Source organism: Phyllobates terribilis, unplaced genomic scaffold, assembly GCF_046119375.1.
Source record: "Phyllobates terribilis strain yellow unplaced genomic scaffold, ASM4611937v1 Scaffold_1__5_contigs__length_1240528914, whole genome shotgun sequence".
Taxonomy (NCBI): domain Eukaryota; kingdom Metazoa; phylum Chordata; class Amphibia; order Anura; family Dendrobatidae; genus Phyllobates; species Phyllobates terribilis.
Window position 1 is genome coordinate 156,002,487 of NW_027362761.1, and position 21,861 is coordinate 156,024,347.

Sequence of the window (21,861 nt, forward strand, 5' to 3'; positions counted from 1 at the left end):
ACACAAAATAGTTAATAAATAACATTTCCCACATGTCTACTTTATATCAGCACAATTTTGGAACCAAATTTTTTTTTTTTTTATTATTAGGGAGCTATAAGGGTTAAAAGATGACCAGCGATTTCTCATTTTTCCAACAAAATTTACAAAACCATTTTTTTAGGGACCACATCTTATTTGAAGTGACTTTGAGGGGCCTTCATGACAGAAAATACCCATAAGTGACACCATTCTAAAAACTGCACCCCTCAAGGTGCTCAAAACCACATTCAAGAAGTTTATTAACCCTTCAAGTGCTTCATAGGAATTTTTGGAATGTGGAAGAAAGTAATGAACATTTAACTTTTTTTTTTCAAAAAAATGTTACTTTAGACCCCAATTTTTTTTTATTTTCATGAGGATAACAGGAAAAAATGGACCCCAATATTTGAGCACGCCAATAACCAGTGTGTGTGGGAAAACCACCTGTTTGGGCGCACAGCAGGACTCAGAAGGGAAGGAGCGTCATTTGACTTTTTGACTGTAAAATTTGCTAGAATAATTAGCGGACACCATGTCATGTTTGGAGAGCCGCTGATGTGCCTAAACAGTGGAAACCCCCCACAAGTGACACTATTTTGGAAACTAGACCCCTCAGGGAACTTATCTAGGTGTGTGGGGAGCACCTTGAACCCCCAAGGTGCTTCACAGAAGTTTATAACATTGAGTCGTAAAAATAAAATTTTTACATTTTTCCAACAAATGTTTTTCATTTTCAAAGGGATAACAGGAGAAAATGGACCCCAAAAATGTGTTGTAAAATTTCTCCTGAGCACGCAAATACCCCATATGTTGGGGAAAACTATTGTTTGGGTGCACGGCAGGGCTAGAAAGGAAGAAGTGACATTTTGGAACGCAGACTTTCTTGGAAAGGTTTGCGGGTGTCATATCGCGTTTGGAGAGCCCCTTATGTGCCTAAACAGCGGAAAAACCCCACAAATGGCCCCATTTTGGAAACTAGACTCCTCAAGGAATTTACTTCGCTGCTTCACAGGATTTTACAACTTGGATCAGTAAAAATGAAAAAAATATATATTTTTCCTACAAAAATGTTTTTAGCCTGAAATTTTCTCATTTTCACAAGGATAGCAGGAAAAAATGGACCCCAAAATGTGTTGTGAAATTTTTCCTGTGTACGCCGATACCCCATACAGGTGCATCTCATTAAATTAGAATATCAAAAAGTTTATTTATTTCAGTTCTTCACATAAAAAAAAAAAAAAAAAAAAAAAAAACTAGCAACAACTCATGAATTGCTGGTTTTTGTTTTTGGTTTATTCCGCCTCCCAAAAATCTGAATAGAAAGCGATCAAAAAATGTCACGTGCCTGAAAATGGTGCCAATAAAAACGTCAACCTCCCGCAAAAAACAAGCCCTCACATGACTCTCAGCCGAAATATAGAAAAATTATAGCTCTCAAAATATGGTGATGCAAAAAGCGGTTTTTAGTGTGTGACAGCAACCAAACTTAAAAACCCGATATAAATCTGGTATCGCTGTAATCACACCGACCTGAAGAATAAAGTAGTCAAATGACTTATACTGCACAAGCAACAGCATAAAAAAATAAATAAAACCAATTCTTCACCTGCTGTTGATTTGTCTATTCTGCCTCCCAAAGATCACAGTAAGGTTCGGCTCACATTTATCTTGCCCTCTACACTGAGCACTTACATTGGGGTTTCCATGTTAATCTCTGAAATACGTGATTAAGACGGAACCCCCAGCGGAACATTCCCTATAATGAGGCAGATGGAGGCACTGTGGATGCTGCCTGACCTGTGATCTGGCGGTGTCCATCTTTTTAGACGTGCATAAAATTGTCATCAGCCAGTTTTCAGCACTTCTGAAAAGGAAACCGCTGAACAGAGGCCAGACGGAGTCCAGAGTAACTCTGCTGCCTCATTACAGCGAATGGATCCCTCGGGGGTTTCACCTGAATCACGTCATTCGGAGATTTAGAAGGAAACCCCGATATAAGTGCTTAGCGTAGAGTGCCAGATATATGTGATCCAAAATTTTATGTAAAATGTTCCTAACAAAAGCTTCAAATCAATCTACAAAAAAAAGTAAGTCCCCACTCCAGGTCCGTCATCTGTTATTGGAAAAATACAGGGCTTCCACGTTACGGATAGTACAAACGTTCTGGAAAAGCACTATGGCTCCTCGCCCCCCAAAAGAAATCAGCAAATTCTGCGCTCCCAAATCAAAATGCCACCCCACCTTCTGAACCCCACAGTGTGCCTAAAACGCAATTAGTGTCCACATGTTGGCATTTCTGTAGCGATGAGAGCCCATCTAATTTACAGGGTACATGTTTCCAGAAGATTGTACTGGGCACTACAGCATACTGGTCACTACAACAGCAGTTTGCAATTTTCAATCAGCAACATCCAGTGCTGCTTGTTTCTGGAAAACACCCATAGAGTCAAAATCTTCACTTTACCTGTAGATAAATTCCCAAAGGTGTATAATTTTCAAAATGGTGTCACTTGAGGGGGGATTCTGCTCTTTTAGCACTTAGGGTCTCTGTATATGGAGTCTGCATACTATTCTAGGAAAATCTGCACTCCAGGAGGCAAATAGTGGTCCGTCCCTCCAGAGTCTCACAGAGTGGTTAAGCAGTACTGTACAGCAACATATTGGGTATTTCTACATTCAGCAGACATTATGGAACACATTTTGGTGCCATTTTTACCAATTTCCCAGTGTGCAAATGTAAAATCTGGGGCTAAAACAATATTTTGGTGGTAAAAATGTAATTATTTTTTCTTCACTGCCCAATGGTATAAAATCCTGTGACCCACCTGCGGTGTCAATATGATCACTGCACCCCTAGATAAACTCGTTGATAGGTGTAGTTTGTAAAATGGGGTCTCTTATGGAGGGGTCTGCTGTTCTGGCACCTCAGGGGCTCTGCCAATGTGAGGAGGCACCCGCAAATCAATCTAGCAAAATCTGAACTCCAATAAGGTGCTTCTTCCCTTCTGAGCTTTACACTGTGCATCAAAAGTAGTTTTCGACCACATACAAGTGCATCTCCCTAAACTAGAATATCAAAAAGTTAATTTCAGTTCTTCAATACAAAAAGTGAAACTCATTATATAGAGTCATTACAAACGGAGTGATCTATTTCAAGTGTTTATTTCTGTTAATGTTGATGATTATGGCTTACAGCCAATGAAAACACAAAAGTCATTAGTAAATTAGAATACTTATAACATCAGCTTGAAAATTATTTTAAAGTCCGAAATGTTGGCCTATTGAAATGTATGTTCAGTAAATGCACTCAATACTTGGTCGTGGCTCCACGTGTGGTAAAGTTGATAAAGCAGCTTTATTGTTCAGGTCAGTACGATTACAGTGGTACCACATTTATATCTTTTTTTATGTTTTGGTGCTTTTACACAATAAAAACTCTTATAGAAAAAAAAAATTATTATTGCATTGCTTTATTCTGAGAGCCATAACTTTTTAATTTTTCGGCTGATGGAGCTGTATGGAGGCTTGTTTTTATGTGGGACAAGATGACATTTTCACCGGTACAATTTCTATTTACATTCGTCTTTTTGATAGTCTTTTATTCCACTTTTTGCTGGGCGGTATCATGTTAAAGCATTGTTTTTTCGCCTTTTTTATTCATTTTTTTACGGTGTTCACTGAAGGGGTTAACTAGTGGGACAATTTTATATAGGTCAGGTCATTCCAGATGTGGAGATACCAAATGTGTACTTTGCTTTTTATTTTCATAAAAATATTTATTTATTGGTACTACATATATTATTTTTGTGATTTTTTATTTTATCTTTTTACAATTTTTTTCCACCAATACACTTTGTCCCATTATGGGACGTTAACTAATTGCAGTCTGATTGCCTGTATAGTATAGGGATGCAGCAGAATTCCTATACTGTACAAGCTGTTCGCTCTGCACTGACAGAAAGTTGCCAGATCATGCACTGTGCATGATCTAGCAACTTTGCTAGCTCTGGTGACCCGGATGTCGTCATGGTAATGAGGGGGTCCCGTGATGACGTCACGGGGTCTCCGATCCAAGGGTAGAGGGGCTTTCTTCCCTCTGCCAGCACACTACATGCTGTGATCGCAGCATTTAGTGGGTTAAAGTGCCGGGAGCGGTGCGGGCACCGCTACTGGCACAGAGTCCTGGGTGTCAGCTGTCAGGGACCGCCCGCGCACAGCCCCCTGAATTTGAAATTTGATATTTTTTAAAATATTTATTATGCGGTTATGAAAATTGTGGTTAAGTGACTTTTCCTCATTTGAGGGGTTCTTACTATGTGTAGTTTTTTTTTTTTTGCTTACTTTTTGCTCCACGGTTTGTTTTTGTTTTTTTTACACTTGTACTGTTCAGTCAAAAATTACAGATAGCCTTTTATACTAATCTCCAGCCATTTTTTGAGTAAAATAAAGGCGTTATAATCTCATTTTGGACTATATATTGCATCTACTATTTATCAATTTATCTAGGTCCTTTTGGTCCGTGCTGATTTAGACATACATACATTTTCAAATTACGATACAGCAGATGGATTCGCTTCCAGTATATTTATAGATGAACAACTGGTGTCATTCAGAGGTAGGTGCCCGTTCAGACAGTATATTCCAAGTAAGCCTGCAAAGTACGGCATCAAAATATGGACTCTGTGCGACAGCAAAAGTTCACACGCTGTAAATGCTCAGTTATACATAGGGAAAAACACTGGAGAAAGAGCTGAAAAAAATCAATGTATGCGAGTAGTTCTGGATTCGACACATGGACTCAAAAGACAAAATGTTACATGCGACAATTTTTCACATCATACCAACTGGGGCAGATGTTGCTGAAAAGAAAAATGACCATGCTGGGTACTGTTAGAAAAAATAAGGTAGGACTGCCACAAGGTATCCTCATTAAGAGAGGCGTTTATAGTTCTATGTTTTATTTTACTAAGGATACAACAGTAGTTTCTTATGTTCCCAAAAAGCACAAACATGTCATTCTGATGAGCACAATGCACCATGATAGTGCAATCAGTAATCGAGACGACAGAAAGCCGGAGATGATTTTACATTACAATGCCACAAAAGGGGCAGTTGATACTCTAGATCAAATCATAGGCACTTACACCTGTAAACGCAAAACAAATCGATGGCCAATGGTTGTTTTTTACAACATTCTGGATGTGTCGGCATACAATGCATTCGTGTTATGGCGTGAAATACACCCAAATTGGAACAAAAATAAACTATATAAAAGAGGAATTTTTATAGAGGAGTTGGGAAAATCACTGGTTAGCTCATATATCGAAGAAAGAAAAGTAACACCCAGAGATGATGGAGCGGCAGCCATTGTCCACAGGATCCAACAGCATGCTAAAGAAAGTGAATCAATGGCTTCTACCGGCACTGCTACGATACCCACGGCCTCCGCCAGCAACGCAACCAGCCTAAAACGGAAACGATGCGCATTCTGTCCAACATCAAGCAATCACAAAACAAATGGGATATGCTGCAGTTGTGCAAAGTACTTATGCAAAAGACATGTAAATTATACTTGTGATGAATGCAAACAGTAAATTTAACACTGTGAACCTTATTTAACAGTTTATATAGAAAAAAAATGAACTTTTTTTATAAAACATTTTTTTTTAAATATATTTACAGTTTGATGTTATTAGCTATAGTTTACAGTTCTATAAAGAATTTTTTTATGTGCAATATGCATGAATATTGCAATAAGGCCATGTAACATTTTTTGATACAAAAAAAAAACAAAATTAAGTTTTTGATTTCATTTTTCATTTGTTTTTGAACAACCATGTTCACATACAGTATAATAATGCAACAGGTATTGAAATAAAACACTTAAATTAGCTACAAATCAAGACTTTAATAGATCTGGTCAAAAATGACCGGAACATTATAAGTGTATAGTAAACCAGAACAGAACAGCAGGGTTAAGCATACTATTTTGAAATCAACAATTTAAGGAGTAGCAGTATTTCCCATGTGATGCAAGATCTTTACTAATATTAAGCATGCTGGAAGTAACTCGTGCTTCACATATGAAGCGTGCAGATTACAAAGCAAGAAAACAAGCTTCATTACAGCTTTCACCTCAGCCAGCTAAATACAGCATTAGTAGTCAATGATTTCACCTTAAGGTCATATTGACAGCTTAAACTCAAGACTCGAGATTTTGCCATCACTTTTCGTATACGCTCTCAGCACTAGCATTTTGAATACATTATTGAGTGGTATTATGTTTATGTCTACAATTAATCCACTGGAGTCACTTCCAAAGTCACCGAAGAAGGGCAAACAGATTCTCATAAAAAGAAATACTGTGCTGTGAAAGAGACCTGCCAATAAAAGGTTCTTGGTAAGATGCATTAACACTTTGTTTTAACCAAAAACAGGACAGAATCTGTAAAAAAAAAGTATAAAGGAAATGTTTATTCAGTCACACTCTCTTTTCATTCTCATTTGGGAGTAAATGATAAAAAAAAGTGAACTTTGATATAAACCTTATTAGAAGCCAAAATGCCAAATGTGGAAAGATATATCACAGACATTTAAAAGGATACAAAAAAAAGCTTAAAGCACCACTCCAGCATTTGTTGTTTTTTTTAAAAAAATTTTACCGCTGGAGTGGTGCTTCTTATCTAAGCCTGACCCTACTCTTATACTCATCTGCAGAAGCCTTCACCTTTTGTCACCGCTACTCCCGTTTGGCAGCGAGCCGGAAGTTGCAACTCAATATAAGTCTAGGAGAGCCTCGTTCTGGCTTTCATAGACTTGCATTGAGAGCTGGTGATGTAACTTCCGACTTCTGAAGTTGCGGTCTCAAGATGGTGCTGTGGGACAGCGCCAAGAAAAGGTGAGATGAGTATAAGACAGGGGGCAGGGACCTTAAATTAGAAGCACCACTCCAGGACTGAAAAAACACAAAAATGCTGGAGTGGTGCTTGAAAAAAAAAAGTTGCTCCTTCTCCTTCCTAAATTACTGCACTAAGGGTATGTGCACACGATGCAGAAATGCTCAGGATTTTTTCCTGAGCGTTTCTGCATCTCCCTGGCAGGAAAAAACGCATGCGGATTGTACATGCGTTTTCCTGCTAGGGACATGCGGAAATGAAGCAGTCTTCACTTTCATTTCCGCATGCGGGTTGACAAGCGATTTCCAAGCGATTTTAGCATCACTTGGAAAGTGCTTGTCAACTTCACACTATATAAATCCATGCAACCAGCATGGATTTATATAGTGTGTGAATGTCAAAAAATAAATATATACTTACCCTCCGATGGCCCCCGATGTCCTGCTTCCCTCCGTCCCGGCTGCCGGCAGTGGTACATTGAGGATCTGCCGACGTCAGCGTCACGTGACCCGTCACATGACTCTGACGTCAGCGTAGGTCCTTAATTCAACCGCGAAGTGCCCGGGAAGCCAGGAGGACGCAGCGCGGGACGCCAGAAGGTGAGAATATATATATATTTTTTATTTTATTCTTTTTTTTTAATGGTACCTGGGTCTGGATGAGAGTCCTCTCATCCAGACCCGGGTACCATCCGCACACTAGAACGCATGGAATGCGCGTCTACATATACAGTGATGGGGATTCCATGCGTTCTAATGCAAGTCGAAGGCGGCGAAAAAGCAGCGTTTCCGCAAAATTAATGGACATGCTGCGGATTTTTGATCGCAGCGTTTACGCTGCGGAAAAATCCGCATCATGGGCACAGCACATGCGGATTTCCATTGGGGAACATTGCTGCCCTTCTACCATGCGTTTTTAATGCGTTTCCGCAGCTGCAAAAACGCCGCGGAAATGCATTAAAAACGCATCGTGTGCACACAGCCTTAGGGTATGTGCACACGATGCAGAAATGAAGCAGAAAATTTCTGCATCATTTCTGCATCTCCCTGGCAGAAAAACGCATGCGGATTGTACATGCGTTTTTTCCTGCGGAATACATGCGGATTCACATGCGTTTCCGCATGCGGATTGACAAGCGCTTTCCAGGCGATTTTAGCATCACTTGGAAAGTGCTTGACAACTAGGTCACACTATATAAATCCATGCAAACAGCATGGATTTATATAGTGTGACCCAAGAGAATGGTAAAAATAAAAAATAAATGTATACTTTACCCTCCGATGGCCCGCGCTGTCCTGCTCACTCCGTTCTTCCTTGCCGGCAACATTGAATTCAAAGACCTGCTGACGTCAGCGTCACGTGACCAGTCACATGACTCTGACGTCAGCGCAGGTCCTTCAACTCACTGCAAAGTGCCGGGAACCAAGCAGGAGCGGTGCGCGGGCCGACAGAAGGTAAGTATACATTTATTTTTTATTTTATTCTTGTTTTACAGATTTTTTAATGGTACCTGGGTGTGGATGAGAGTCTCCTCTCCTCCACACCCGGGTACCATCCGCACATTAGAACGCGCCAATAACGCAAGTACAAATGCAGTCTTGCGGTATTGGCGCGTTCTAATGCAAGTCAATGGTGGCGAAAACGCCGCATTTCCGCAAAATTACTGGACATGCTGTGGATTTTTGAGTGCAGCATAAACGCATAAAATCCGCATCATGGGCACAGCACATGCGGATTTCAATTGGGGAACATTGCTGCCCTTCTACCATGCGATTTTAATGCGTTTCCGCAGCTTTTTCGCAGCTGCAGAAACGCTGCGGAAACGCATAAAAAACGCATCGTGTGCACACAGCCTTATTGTACTAGTGCATATACACACCAGTCTCTGTTGCCTACGCTCAGTGATACATTTTCCTATAACCCATCGATATTGATCTCTGTATATAGATTATGATTTCTCTTTTTTGAACTTTTCTATACATGTACATGTAATATTGATGTATTATATAAGTATCCTTAAAATTGGACATGTCCATTTTCTTCTCTTGTTTATTTTCATTATTATGATGCAGATAATACTTGACAAAGGTCCTAATAGGCTGAAATGGTGTATAAAACCAATTTCTGCGACTTAGGCTGCGTGCCCACTATGCGTTTTTCAAGCGTTTTGGGCGTGGAATTTCGGCAGAGAAAACGCTTAAAAACCACTTGGTAATAAGTGCCCCATGGTCCCCAATGATAATCCGCATGTGATCTGCACATGCTGCGGAAATTTCCGCTGCGGATTATCATTGCAGAAAAATACGCAGCATGTCCATTAATTTTGCGGACACGCAGCGTAATTGCCGCCATTGACTTGCATTGAATCGCTTAATATCCGTGTAAGCACATTTGCACATGCGGATAATATGCGTTTCTATGTGCGGATGGTACCCAGGACTGGAGAAGAGGTGACTCTCCTCTAGACCCAGGTACCATACAAACTGTTAAAAAAATAATTTAAAATAAAAAATAAAGATTATACTTGCCTTCCGATGGCCCCCGGTATTTTCTCCGCTCCGTCTGGTCTGTTGTATGGGTCGCGGTGGTGTTGAAGGACCTGCCATGACATCATTTAGTCATGTGACAGGTCACGCGACCGCCGACGTAGGCTGTCGCGTGACCTGTCACATGACTTAATTACGTCACCGCAGGTCCTTCACACCACCGCGACCCATACAACAGACCAGACGGAGCGGAGAAAATACCGGGGGCCATCGGAAGGCAAGTATAATCTTTATTTTTTATTTTTTACCATTTTTATTCTTTTTTTTTATTTTTAACTATTACTTGGTCACACTATATAAATCCATGCCGGTTGCATGGATTTATATAGTGTGACCAAGTTGTCAAGCACTTTTCAAGTGATGCTAAAATCGCTTGGAAAGCGCTTGAGAACCCGCATGCAGAAATGCATGTAAAAACGCTTGACAAATGCTTCTACCGGTGGGAAAAAAGCATGTAAAAACCACATGCATTTTTCCTGCCAGGGAGAAGTGGAAAAAATATGCAGCATTTCTGCATCGTGGGCACATAGCCTTAGAAATATATTTTCAAGCATAATTTCTGTGATAAGGAATTAAACCCTTTAGAGTGCCGAAGATTATTTAGGATTACGCTCAGTGAGCCATATTTTATTGACAAAATAATATAGAACACGTGTCAGAAGGAGAATATTTTATTTCATTTTATTTGAAAATATTACTTAATTTCTAAATTGATGGCAGCAACACATTTCAAAAAAGTTGCGACAAGATTAACAAAGCTGAAGACGTTAGTGGTATTAATGAAAAACAGCTTAAGTCAATTTTCAGCTAAGTCACATGACTACGTATAAATCGTAACGGGATGGGCACCGCGTTTCAAATTGTACGGCAATCTAACTGCACCCTAAAAGGTACATGTTAGAGAGGCAAAGTCTCTCAGAAGCAAAGAGAGTCAAGGGTTCACCAATCTGAACAACTGTGCCTAAAATTGTGGATCAATTTAAGAAAAATGTTCCTCAATGTTAAATTGCAAAAAAAAAATTAACAGTCAACCATCTACAGTACATAATATCAAAAAAATCAGATTCTGGAGAAATCCATGTGCACAAGGGACAAGGCTGATGGTCAATATTGGATATTTATGATCTACAGGCCCTCAGGCCGCATTGCATTAAGAGTAGGCATGATTCAGTTGTGTAAATCACTGAAATCATTGTCTGAACAGTTTGCTTTGCAATCCATAAATACAAGTTAAATGCAAAGAATATGTCATACATTAACACAATCCAGAAACGATGCGGTCTTCTATGCCCAAGCTCCTTTAATGGATTTAGACAAAATTTAAAACTGCTCTGTGGTCAGATGAATCAACATTTGAAATTCCTTATGGAATCCAGAGATGCCATGTCCTGTGAACCCAAGAGGAGAAGGACCATCCAGCATGGTATCAGCACACAGTTCTAAAGTCTGCATCTCTGATGTTACGGGGGTGCATTAGTGCCTATGGCATGGACATCTCACACATCATGAAAGGCACTGTGAATGCTGAGCATTATATAGCGGTTATACAACTACATATGCTCCCATCCAGATTACATCTATTTAAAAGGAAGGCCTTGCATATTTCAGCAATGCTAAACCACATACTGCATCCTTCACAACAGAACAGCATGGCTTCTCAGAAGAGTTTGGGTGATGAACCAGCCATCTGCACTCCAGACCTTTCACCAATAGAAAACATTTGATGCATTGTGAAACTAAAAACCCACTAAAGACGACCCAGGACTGTAGAGCAGCTCGAATCCTACATCAGACAAGAATGAAACAACTCTCCTCTCCCAAAACTCCAATTGGTCTCCTCACTTCCAGGAATTTACAGTCTGCTGTAAAAAGAAGAGGGGAGGCTACACTATGGTAGACATAACTCTGTCCAAACATTTTTGAGATGTGCTGCAGCCAGTAATTTCTAAATTAGTTATTTCAAATAAAATGGAGAAATTTCTAACTTTCATCTCCTGATCTGCGTTCTATGTTCTGTTGTAAATAAAGTATGGCTACAGGATTTCCAAATCCTGGTATTCTTCTTTTCTTTACATTTTACACAGCATCTCAAATTCTTGGAAATTGGGCTTGTAGTACTTCTATGCAAAAACAAGTTTTACCCAGGCCAAGATCAGGCTACTATAACAAAGTAAAATATTCTAAGTTTAATCTATAAAAAGCAGAAAAAAAGACAAAGAATAACATGAAAAAAATATATAATTTAAACAAGAATCCAATATATTGAAACCAAATCCTTTCCATTTTAACAAGACAGGCATTAAACTTAATCGAAAAACTTCAGGCACAAAAACTTTTCCTGCTGGCATAGTAATATATCTGCAGGTAAACAGCATTTTAAACATGTTTGGATGGCTTACTGAAAGGGGGGCTGCATTTAAAATGTAAGAGTTTATTCTCTTTGCAGCCACTCGCTTCCCTTCATCGGAATGGTGCAGGAAGCTGTGAAAGTCAGAAGTCACTACACAGTGTGGTTGCAGTTATCACTCGCCCAGATTCTTGACTGACAGCCTGCTCAGCATTGTGTGTGTACAGAGCAGGCTGTCAGTCAAGCAGCATGTACAGTGACTACAGCATGCTCACTGTAAAGCTAGTGCTGATTTGTACAGCTTCCTGCATCGCCCTTATGTCTGGAAGCAAGAGACTCCAGGGAGAATATAACTTCATTTTCTCCCTGCAGCCACTCTTTCAGTTAGCTAGCCGAAGATGTTTAAAACACGATCCACCAGCAGATTACCACTATGTGTGCAGGGGTGCATTACCACTATGTCACTGACAGTTTTTGATCAAAATACAAATCCCAATGTCCCAAGATCACCTTGCATGCCTGTCAATCTTCCCAGGTACAACAAGGAAAAACACTAGTTTCCTAAATAATATATCATTAGTCCACAAACCCGCAATCAGTAGAAGCTGAACAAAACGCTATCAGTCTGATATGCTGAGGTTGTAAACTTGAAATTTTACAACACAGGTTTCATGCAGCACAGCAGGACAACCAATGCTTGTCTGAAGCAAATCATCCACTCACCAGTTTGGCTATTTTTCCGTAATCAATCCATCTAACTGTAGCAAAATTTGTTGATTCGGCACAGTTAAAGCCATGATTGAAACCGGCATGATACCCGTATGGGAAAGTGATCATAAATTCACCAGCTTCTTGTGTAACCTGCAGGGGAGAATCAAAAAGCTAGATGAGTTGTGAAAAGGAAAAAAAAATAACATCTAACAAAGACATCAAAGCAGGAAAAGAGAGAATGCAGGAATATGACCTGCTTGGAAATAAGAACCACCACAGATCTAACATGGCAAATAGATCCACACAAAAATAATGCTTCTCCCAATGGCTGCCCATGCCAGATTGTCAAGAGGACAATGTAATTACAATATAATGTTTGATTAAATTTCAACTTTATGGGTAAATTCATATGTAAATTGGGAGCCAGATCAATATCATCACAGACTAACAATCCAGGCCTAGTTAATATGTCAACAATGAATTTTAGAATCCATTATGTTATTCTTGTAGGAAAAGGTAACCTGCCTTATCAGAAATGTGGGCCATTATTGTAAACCGATTAACCTATCAAAATGAAAAACTGTTCTATTTTGGGTTTCACGCAGGTGAATTAAAATTTTTCATCATTTTGCAGATAGACTATATGAATGTTAGTTATCAAGATCATCCTACTGAGAGCATGTGCAGACAGCCGTATTATCGGCCCGAGTGCAATCAGACAAAACATCAGATCGCACCCAGACCAATGTTATTCTATGGAGCCGCACACTTGTCCCAGCTTTTACCTCGGACCGAGGAAGCATGCCCAATTTGATGCAATATTGGGATCACCCTGGACAATACAAGTCAATGAGTCAGTGGAAAACATTGGACTGCACTCGAATGACATCTGAGTGCAGTCCAATTTCCATGTATTTACACAATGGAGAAGATGGAGAAAAAATATTTCTCCATCTTCTCCTCATCTGAGAGAATTGAATCACACTACCCTCATACTCTGAACAGAGTTTGATTAGTGTAATTTTCATGATCAGCCCGATTCTCTCAGATAACAGAATCTGTTTGCATCTGCCCTAAAAACAGACATAGACAAAAAAGACATAGACAAAAAAGACATAGACAAAAAAGACATAGACAAAAAAGACATAGACAAAAAAGACATAGACAAAAAAGACATAGACAAAAAAGACATAGACAAAAAAGACATAGACAAAAAAGACATAGACAAAAAAGACATAGACAAAAAAGACATAGACAAACTGGAGCAAGTTCAGAGAAGAGCGACCAGAATGGTGACTGGTCTGCAAACCATGTCCTATGAGGAACGGTTGCAGGATTTGGGATTGTTTAGCTTGCAAAAAAGAAGACTGAGAGGAGACTTAATAGCTGTCTACAAATATGTCAAGGGCTGTCACATTGTAGAAGGATCATCTTTATTCTCATTTGCACAAGGAAAGACTAGAAGCAATGGGATGAAACTAAATGGGAGGAGACACAGATTAGATATTAGAAAAAACATTTTGACAGTTAGGGTGATTAATGAGTGGAACAGGCTGCCACGAGAGGTGGTGAGTTCCCCTTCAATGGACGTCTTCAAACAGAGGCTGGACAGACATCTGTCTGAGATGATTTAGTGAATCCTGCTTTGAGCAGGGGGTTGGACCAGATGACCCAGGAGGTCCCTTCCAACTCTACCATTCTATGATTCTATGAGAACAATCTAAAATTTTTCTGCCCTGAAAAATCAGCCTAGACTTGGTGAAGTCAGTGGATTGTGGTTAGGAATACCAGCAATGGATGTAATTGTCCTCCTCCGGGTTGCGATACATGGGCATTCTCCGCATGTTTAGCAGCAGTGAATCAGCCACGATACATGCGACCGCGGCTACCCGAGCATTTGACATGAGCACGCCGGCTCCTTTATCCGAACCTGAGCACCATCAATTGACTTCATATCCGAGCATGCTCGCTCATCCCCAATTGTGAGCCTTTCCAGGCCCGGGGCAGTGTCATTGTGCAGAGAGAAGAATGGCTGATTAACCTCATGGTTCCTTGTTTTCAGAAATAACTCTGGGGGAGTTCAATTGAGGACAGGTGATCAAGTATGGCTCACGTGATTTTTTGTTTTGTTTTTGCCTTTGTTTTTTTTTTGTGACTACTGCTCTGTTCACATGTCTGTGGTTCATATCCAGTAAAGTTACACTTTTACATTCACAATGAGAAAGCATTTGCCAAATAGAACTAGATTATGAATTAGGCCATCTACACTGCTCAAAAAAATAAAGGGAACACTCAAATAACACATCCTAGATCTGAATGAATGAAATATTCTCATTGAATACTTTGTTCTGTAGAAAGTTGAATGTGCGGACAACAAAATCACACAAAAATCATCAATGGGAATCAAATTTATTAACCAATGGAGGCCTGGATTTGGAGTCACCCCCAAAATTAAATTCGAAAAACACACTACAGGCTGATCTAACTTTGATGTAATGTCCTTAAAACAAGTCAAAATGAGGCTCAGTATTGTGTGTGGCCTCCACGTGCCTGTATGACCTTCCTACAATGCCTGAGTATGCTCCTGATGAGGTTGCGGATGGTCTCCTGTGGGATCTCCTCCCAGACCTGGACTAAACCATTTGCCAACTCCTGGACAGTCTGTGGAGCAGCGTGACGTTGGTGGATGGAGCGAGACATGATGTCCCAGATGTGCTCAATCGGATTCAGGTCTGGGTAACGGGCGGGCCAGTCCATAGCTTCAATGCCTTCATCTTGCAGGAACTGCTGACACACTCCAGCCACATGAGGTCTGGCATTGTCCTGCATTAGGAGGAACCCAGGGCCAACCGCACCAGCATATGGTCTCACAAGGGGACTGAGGATCTCCTCTCGGTACCTAATGGCAGTCAGGCTACCTCTGGCGACCACATGGAGGGCTGTGCCGCCCTCCAAAGAAATGCCACCCCACACCATTACTGACCCACTGCCAAACCGGTCATGCTGAAGGATGTTGCAGGCAGCAGATCGCTCTCCACGGCGTCTCCAGACTCTGTCACGTCTGTCACATGTGCTCAGTGTGAACCTGCTTTCATCTGTGAAGAGCACAGGGCGCCAGTGGTGACTTTGCCAATCCTGGTGTTCTGTGGCAAAGGCCAAGCGTCCTGCACGGTGTTGGGCTGTGAGCACAACCCCCATCTGTGGATGTCGGGCCCTCATACCACCCTCATGGAGTCGGTTTCTAACCGTTTGTGCAGACACATGCACATTTGTGGCCTGCTGGAGGTCATTTTGCAGGGCTCTGGCAGTCTTCTTCCTGTTCCTCCTTGCACAAAGGCGGAGGTAGTGGTCCTGCTGCTGGGTTGTTGCCCTCCTACGGCCCCCTCCACGTCTCCTGGTGTACTGGCCTGTCTACTGGCAGCGCCTCCAGCCTCTGGACACTACGCTGACAGATACAGCAAATCTTCTTGCCACAGCTCACATTGATGTGCCATCCTGGGTGAGCTGCACTACCTGAGCAACTTCTGTGGGTTGTAGAGTAAGTCTCATGCTACCACGAGTGTGAAAGCAAAACCAACATTCAAAAGTGACCAAAACATCAGCCAGAAAACATTGGTACTGAGATGTGGTCTGTGGTCCCCACCTGCAGAACCACTCCTTTATTGAGTGTGTCTTGATAATTGCCAATAATCTCCATCTATTGTCTATTCCACTTGCACAACAGCATGTGAAATTGATTGTCAATCAGTGTTGCTTCCTAAGTGGACAGTTTGATTTCACAGAAGTTTGATTTACTTGGAGTTATATTCTGTTGTTTAAGTGTTCCCTTTATTTAATTTGAGCAGTGTATTTTGTAGGCATATTGTATGACAGCTAAGACAATATTCCATTAAATCCAATGTACTTGCTATCCGAGATACATTTCAATAAGAAATGTACAATATGCCAAGCTACACATGCGACATCTCATGTCCAAGTTTATTAAGACAAAGTTTTTGTAGATTGCAAAAGGATTTTGTGCAATGAAAAGCTCAGGGATACTTTTACAAACAATAGATTAAAATGACACCAATCAATAATGATTAAAAACACACTGTGCCAATTACCATACTAACAATCTACCGCACAATGAAGAATGTCAGGGGCACTCATCAAAGATGGGATGAATTCTTTGAAAACTAGAAACCCACTACTTTCCATTGAGCAGAAATACTGCTGTGATGTTGTTAGACAAACTCCTGTAGTGAATACCTGTGATTCATGGAAACTCAAAGTAGGATATTCATCTGTCAACCCAAATCACTACTCACACCAACAGCCAAAAAAACTTGAGTGCCTTTATGGTCTCGATATTATAAATAGCACTTCCAGCACCAAACTCTCTAAAAGTGGCGTTCTCTATTCAATGTGAAGATAAGGATAAGTAAGTTGATCATAAATGAATATCCAGAAGAAAGCCAGAGAATCCTATGTCCTCAACTTAAGAAAATAAAATTTCTCACTTCAAATATTACAATTAATTTCTCTCCATTACCATTACCCATGTTATGTAATCAATGCTTTTAGGTTTCATGCATATAGTATACCTCTCTTAGTCCTCACTGTATTTCGCTTTTTGTTGCGGGGGGAAAAAAACATGTCTAAAAAAAACCTTATACTCCCCACCCCTTTGGTGCTCCTGTAACAATGCTTACCCATATATACTGTCTCTGGCCAAGACATATTGACCCAAGCAACTGCTACAACTAAGCATATGCTGTATCAGACATGACTGGTCATCGCTAAAGGCAGGGTATGAGGAAGACCAGAAAAAGCAAACTAATCTCTGGCTATCATTGCCTCCAAGACAAAAGTGGGACTTATCGCTGAGGAGGATAGACCTCCATTCCAGCCGTCGGTCTGCATCTGGAAACCACGTGGGCAATGCCATGAATAGCCCTTGATGAAGAAACGACACAACGGTTCTACTCCAGGGATTATGGTATAGGGTGGTGTACGGTACCCTCTAGTCTTCATTCCAAGTACTGTAACAACTCGGTGTTACATTGGTTTGGTCATGGAACTAGTGGTACGAACATTTTTTCCAAAGGGTCCCAAGTGCAGTTTTTCCAACGACACTGTCTGGCCACAAGTTTCTTGTGCTACTCTGAGCAGCCTTCTTGGCCTAAACATGCTACGATGGCCTATACGGTCTCCGGACTTGTTTCCCATTGAGCACAGGTGGTACGTCATTGGTCGGCAATTCCAAAGGCAGCAGCGGATCTGGATGATTTGCGTACCCAAGTGCATTCAGCATGGCAGACAACCTCAGCCAATCATTAATAACCTGGTAACGTGCAAGGCATGTAAGCGAGTGTATTTCTGTGCATGGCGCTCATGCTCTAAACTGAATAAATAGAGATTTTAAAAATTTTCTTTACTTTTTTTTTTAGCATTTACATATCATTAACATGGTTTATCAATCATGTGATTTCCACAATTCCACAACTTTTCCTTATTGGAGTAGCTATTTCAATCTTGAGGAGTGTATATAGGCATTTGATAATGCAGTTTTCCTCACAGACTGCCCCTCCCTCCTGCTCTCAAAAAGGTAGTTGACGTGATGGAACACATCCATCAGTATCCTCTCCAAAAGGAAAACAGTTTTCTCGCGCACAATGGTTTTCATCAACTGAAGGAGGCTGATGGACAAGTCTGGCCACACATACTGCTCTATTAACAGCCATTTTGTGGATGGTTTGTGAGGAAAGTGGCACAAGTGCAGAAGACCTATAAAACTAATATAATGACTCAGGCGAGTTTGCTGGCCAATCAAGCACAGTGATACTGTTGTTTGTAAACCAGGTATTGACACTTTTGGCAGTGTGGACAGGTGCCAAGTCATGCTGAAAAATGTGCTCTAAAATTTCCTGGTAGACGGCTGCGCTGACTTTGGTCTTGATAAAACACAGTGGACCTACACCAGCAGATGACATGGCTCCCCAAACCATCACTGATTGTGGAAACTTCACACTAGACCTCAAGCAGCTTGGATTGTGTGCCTCTCCACTCTTCCTCCAGACTCTGGGACCTTGATTTCCAAATGAAAATTGGAACTCTGGGACCTTGTGGAGTGTGTCAATGACTGCCTTCTGGACATCTGTCAAGTCAGCAGTCTTCCCTAAGATTGTGGAGCCTACTGAAACACACTAAGGGACATTTTTAAACACTTAGGAAGCCTTTGCTGGTGTTTTTTGTTAATTATTTTAATTTACTGAGATAATGACTGTTGTGTTTTCATAATCATAATCATCAACATTAACAGAAATAAACAGTTGAAATAGATCACTGTTTGTAATGACTATATAATATATGAGTTTCACTTTTTGTATTGAAGAACTGAAATAAATTAACTTTTTGATGATATTCTAATTTAGTGAGATGCACCAGTATATAGCAACACAAACTAATACTAGGCATGTATATAAATCAATTCAACTTACCTTGTCAAATGGAATACTATACTTCTTTAGAATTGAAGGAGATATAAGCGTCATTTTGTGTCGGAGAAATGCATCACATCCTTGACAACTACTTGGAAAGAAGCCTATGTAGAGAGAGCAGACAAGAATATAGCTACAGATTTGTGCGATGAATTACTTTATACTTCATGCATCAGGCTAGCTGAGTACTTTCAATTAAAGAGGACCTGTCACCAATTTTTCATGTTGAACTGGACATACTATGTAATAGTAGTTGCAGAGGGGAATAAAACCTTTTTTTGTTTTTTATTATTTAATCTCTCCTTTGTACAGATATTAGCCATCAAAGTATTCGACACCAAAAAAAAAAATTAAGTCCAAGTGGGCATAACCATAGAGATTACTCACGCTGCAGTGAGGAGAGCAGACTTTTTGTTAATACATGTCTCACAATGAGCCTCTTCTGAGCTATTGTGGGGGTGTTCTTCTTTCCTCATTGTGTTGCTGCCTGCTTATGATTAGTCAGGATCAAAAAGAAGAAATAGTATCCGCCCCCAGTGAAATCTCTCCGACAATATCCATTTGGACTTGGGGCGGGTAAAAAAAACCAAATCAACAACTGTTAAGGTGCCAAATATTTCGATTTCCAATATCTTCACAATTAAAATCAAAATATTCTGCTCTGTTGCATCTATTATTACATTAAGTGCCCAGTTCAATAATAAAAAAAGATCCTCTTTTAGATTGCAATATTTTTTTTAAATTAATTTTGTATATAAAAATAACCCAAAAAAAGGATTTTAAAAAACAAGAAATAGCCCAAAATCCTTACTAACCCACCCTCCCCACCAATCAATACCAATCCTTTCTGGACATTACAATGAGTGCTTATTATTTTTGTAAAAACAGAATAGTAAGAAACATTTAGATGAGTCATACATAACATATCTTCATTTATACAGTATTGTGCACTGTATACAACATAAATCCCCACTTAGAGGAACCCTAAGGCTATGTTCACACATCATGTTTTTTTCAGCGTTTTTTGCTGCAGATTTTTATGCAAATTTTCAGCTGCGTTTTTCAGTACCAGCAAAGTCTATGAGAAACCAGAATTCTCTGTCCACACAAAGTTTTTTTTTTTGTTGTGTATTTTGTGCCTTGCATGTTTTTTTTGGAAAATAGAGCATGTCACTTCTTTCAGCGTTTTTTACCCATAGAAAGTAATGTGGTGAAAAAAAAAAAAGCATGAAAATTTTAATCAGCGTTTTTTCAATGTTTTTAATGGAAAAATAGAATGGGGTTCTGTTTTTTCACAGAACTTCATGTACATGCATAAATAGAGACAGAAGGACAGTGAAAAAAAACACTGAAAAAATGCACCAAAAACGCATAAAAAAAAACAAAACACAAAAACTGCAAGAAAAATACTGAACAAAATGCCCCTGAAGATAAAATCTTGCTGCATATTTGTGACGCAAAAAAAACCCATGATGTGTGAACATAGCCTGAGGCTATGTTCACACGTTGCGTTTTTGCTGCATTTTTTCCGCAAGCAAAATCTGCTGTCTTGGCAGTAAAGAAGCAGTGACAAAAAATTTGGTTTTGATGAGTTTCTGCTGCGTTTTTGTCAGGGTACACTTGTCTCTTGTGCATGCTGCTAAAGTTTAGTGCATAAAAAAATAATCCGATTCAACTTCCTCAGGTTTTGGCAACAAAAACGCAGCAAAACCTGATAGCTGCATGTTTTTGCTGCGTTCAATGGGTGAAAAACGCTGCAAAAAAGCTGACAAGTGACATGCTGCAAAATGCAAAAACACAGCTCTTTGATAAAACAGTCAGGAAAAAAAACAAGTTGTGCATGAGATTTCAGAAATCTTAGCTGGTACTGTGAAATATGGTTGAAAATTTGCATAAAAACACAGCAAAAAAAAAAAAAGTTGCAAAAACACAAAACGTGTGAACATGGCCTAATAAGAAAAAAAAATGTTGGCTTTAATTTATACACCCATTATCCCAACAGTTGTCACATATGGAAGTATCATCCTATTCTGCAGCATACATCTTGTTGGTAATCCCAGAGAATCCAAACATGGAGACCACGGCTTTTCATATTTACTATTGGCTCCCCTCTTTTCATAAATAATACACTCACAAGTTAAGATCTTGATGACCTTGTTAATAAGTTCTCTTTTCACAGGCAGAGAAGATTGAATCTAATATAATGAAATTAATTTGCGAGCTATGTATAATAAAGGAAGAATAGCAATTTTACCAAAGGCATCTATGGTTAATTCCTCAACATAACCAAGTATGCAGGTCTTAGCATATAAATTATATTAAAGACTCAATCCACCAGGTCCAGTAACCCTTTTCAGTACATGTGAAGTTGTGGGCACTCTCAACAACATATGAATTAGATTTGCTGGCTCCATAGAGCATTTAGGACATTTACCATCTGACCTACATCCAAATTCTATGCAAAAAAATAACAACTGTGGTCCTATAGAACCTATGTAAAATATAGCGTTGTGAAAGTGTGGCACACTCTCCCAACGACTCAGAAATGTCCTTCCATTGTTCCTTCATTATGCCACCCATATTTCACAGCAAATATTTGTCTATGTAGTTATGGGGCAAAAGTTTATGTAACTCTGAAATAACCTGTCTTCTGTCCTTTAGGCTGTGTGCCCACGTAGCGTTTTTCAAGCGTTTTTGATGCGGAATTTCTGCAGCGTAAACGCTTGTAAAACGCTTGGTAACCCGCACCCCATGGTCCCCAATGGGATTCCGCAAGTTCTATGCACATGCTGCGGATTTTTCCGCAGCGTTTATGCTGCGTTCAAAAATCCGCAGCATGTCAATTAATTTTGCGTTTC

General features: G+C 39.9%; 1 protein-coding gene across 1 annotated transcript in view; it reads right to left on the reverse strand.

Moving 5' to 3' along the window:
• The window catches only part of KDM4C (lysine demethylase 4C), a 453,452-nt gene that overhangs the window by 275,820 nt on the left and 155,771 nt on the right, over window positions 1–21,861 (reverse strand). Inside the window, exons 7-8 of the mRNA XM_073668849.1 lie at window positions 19,004–19,107; window positions 12,534–12,671 (exon numbers count right to left, since the gene is read on the reverse strand). Of these exons, the coding sequence (XP_073524950.1) occupies window positions 12,534–12,671; window positions 19,004–19,107 (242 nt within the window). The remainder of the gene's footprint in view (window positions 1–12,533; window positions 12,672–19,003; window positions 19,108–21,861) is intronic.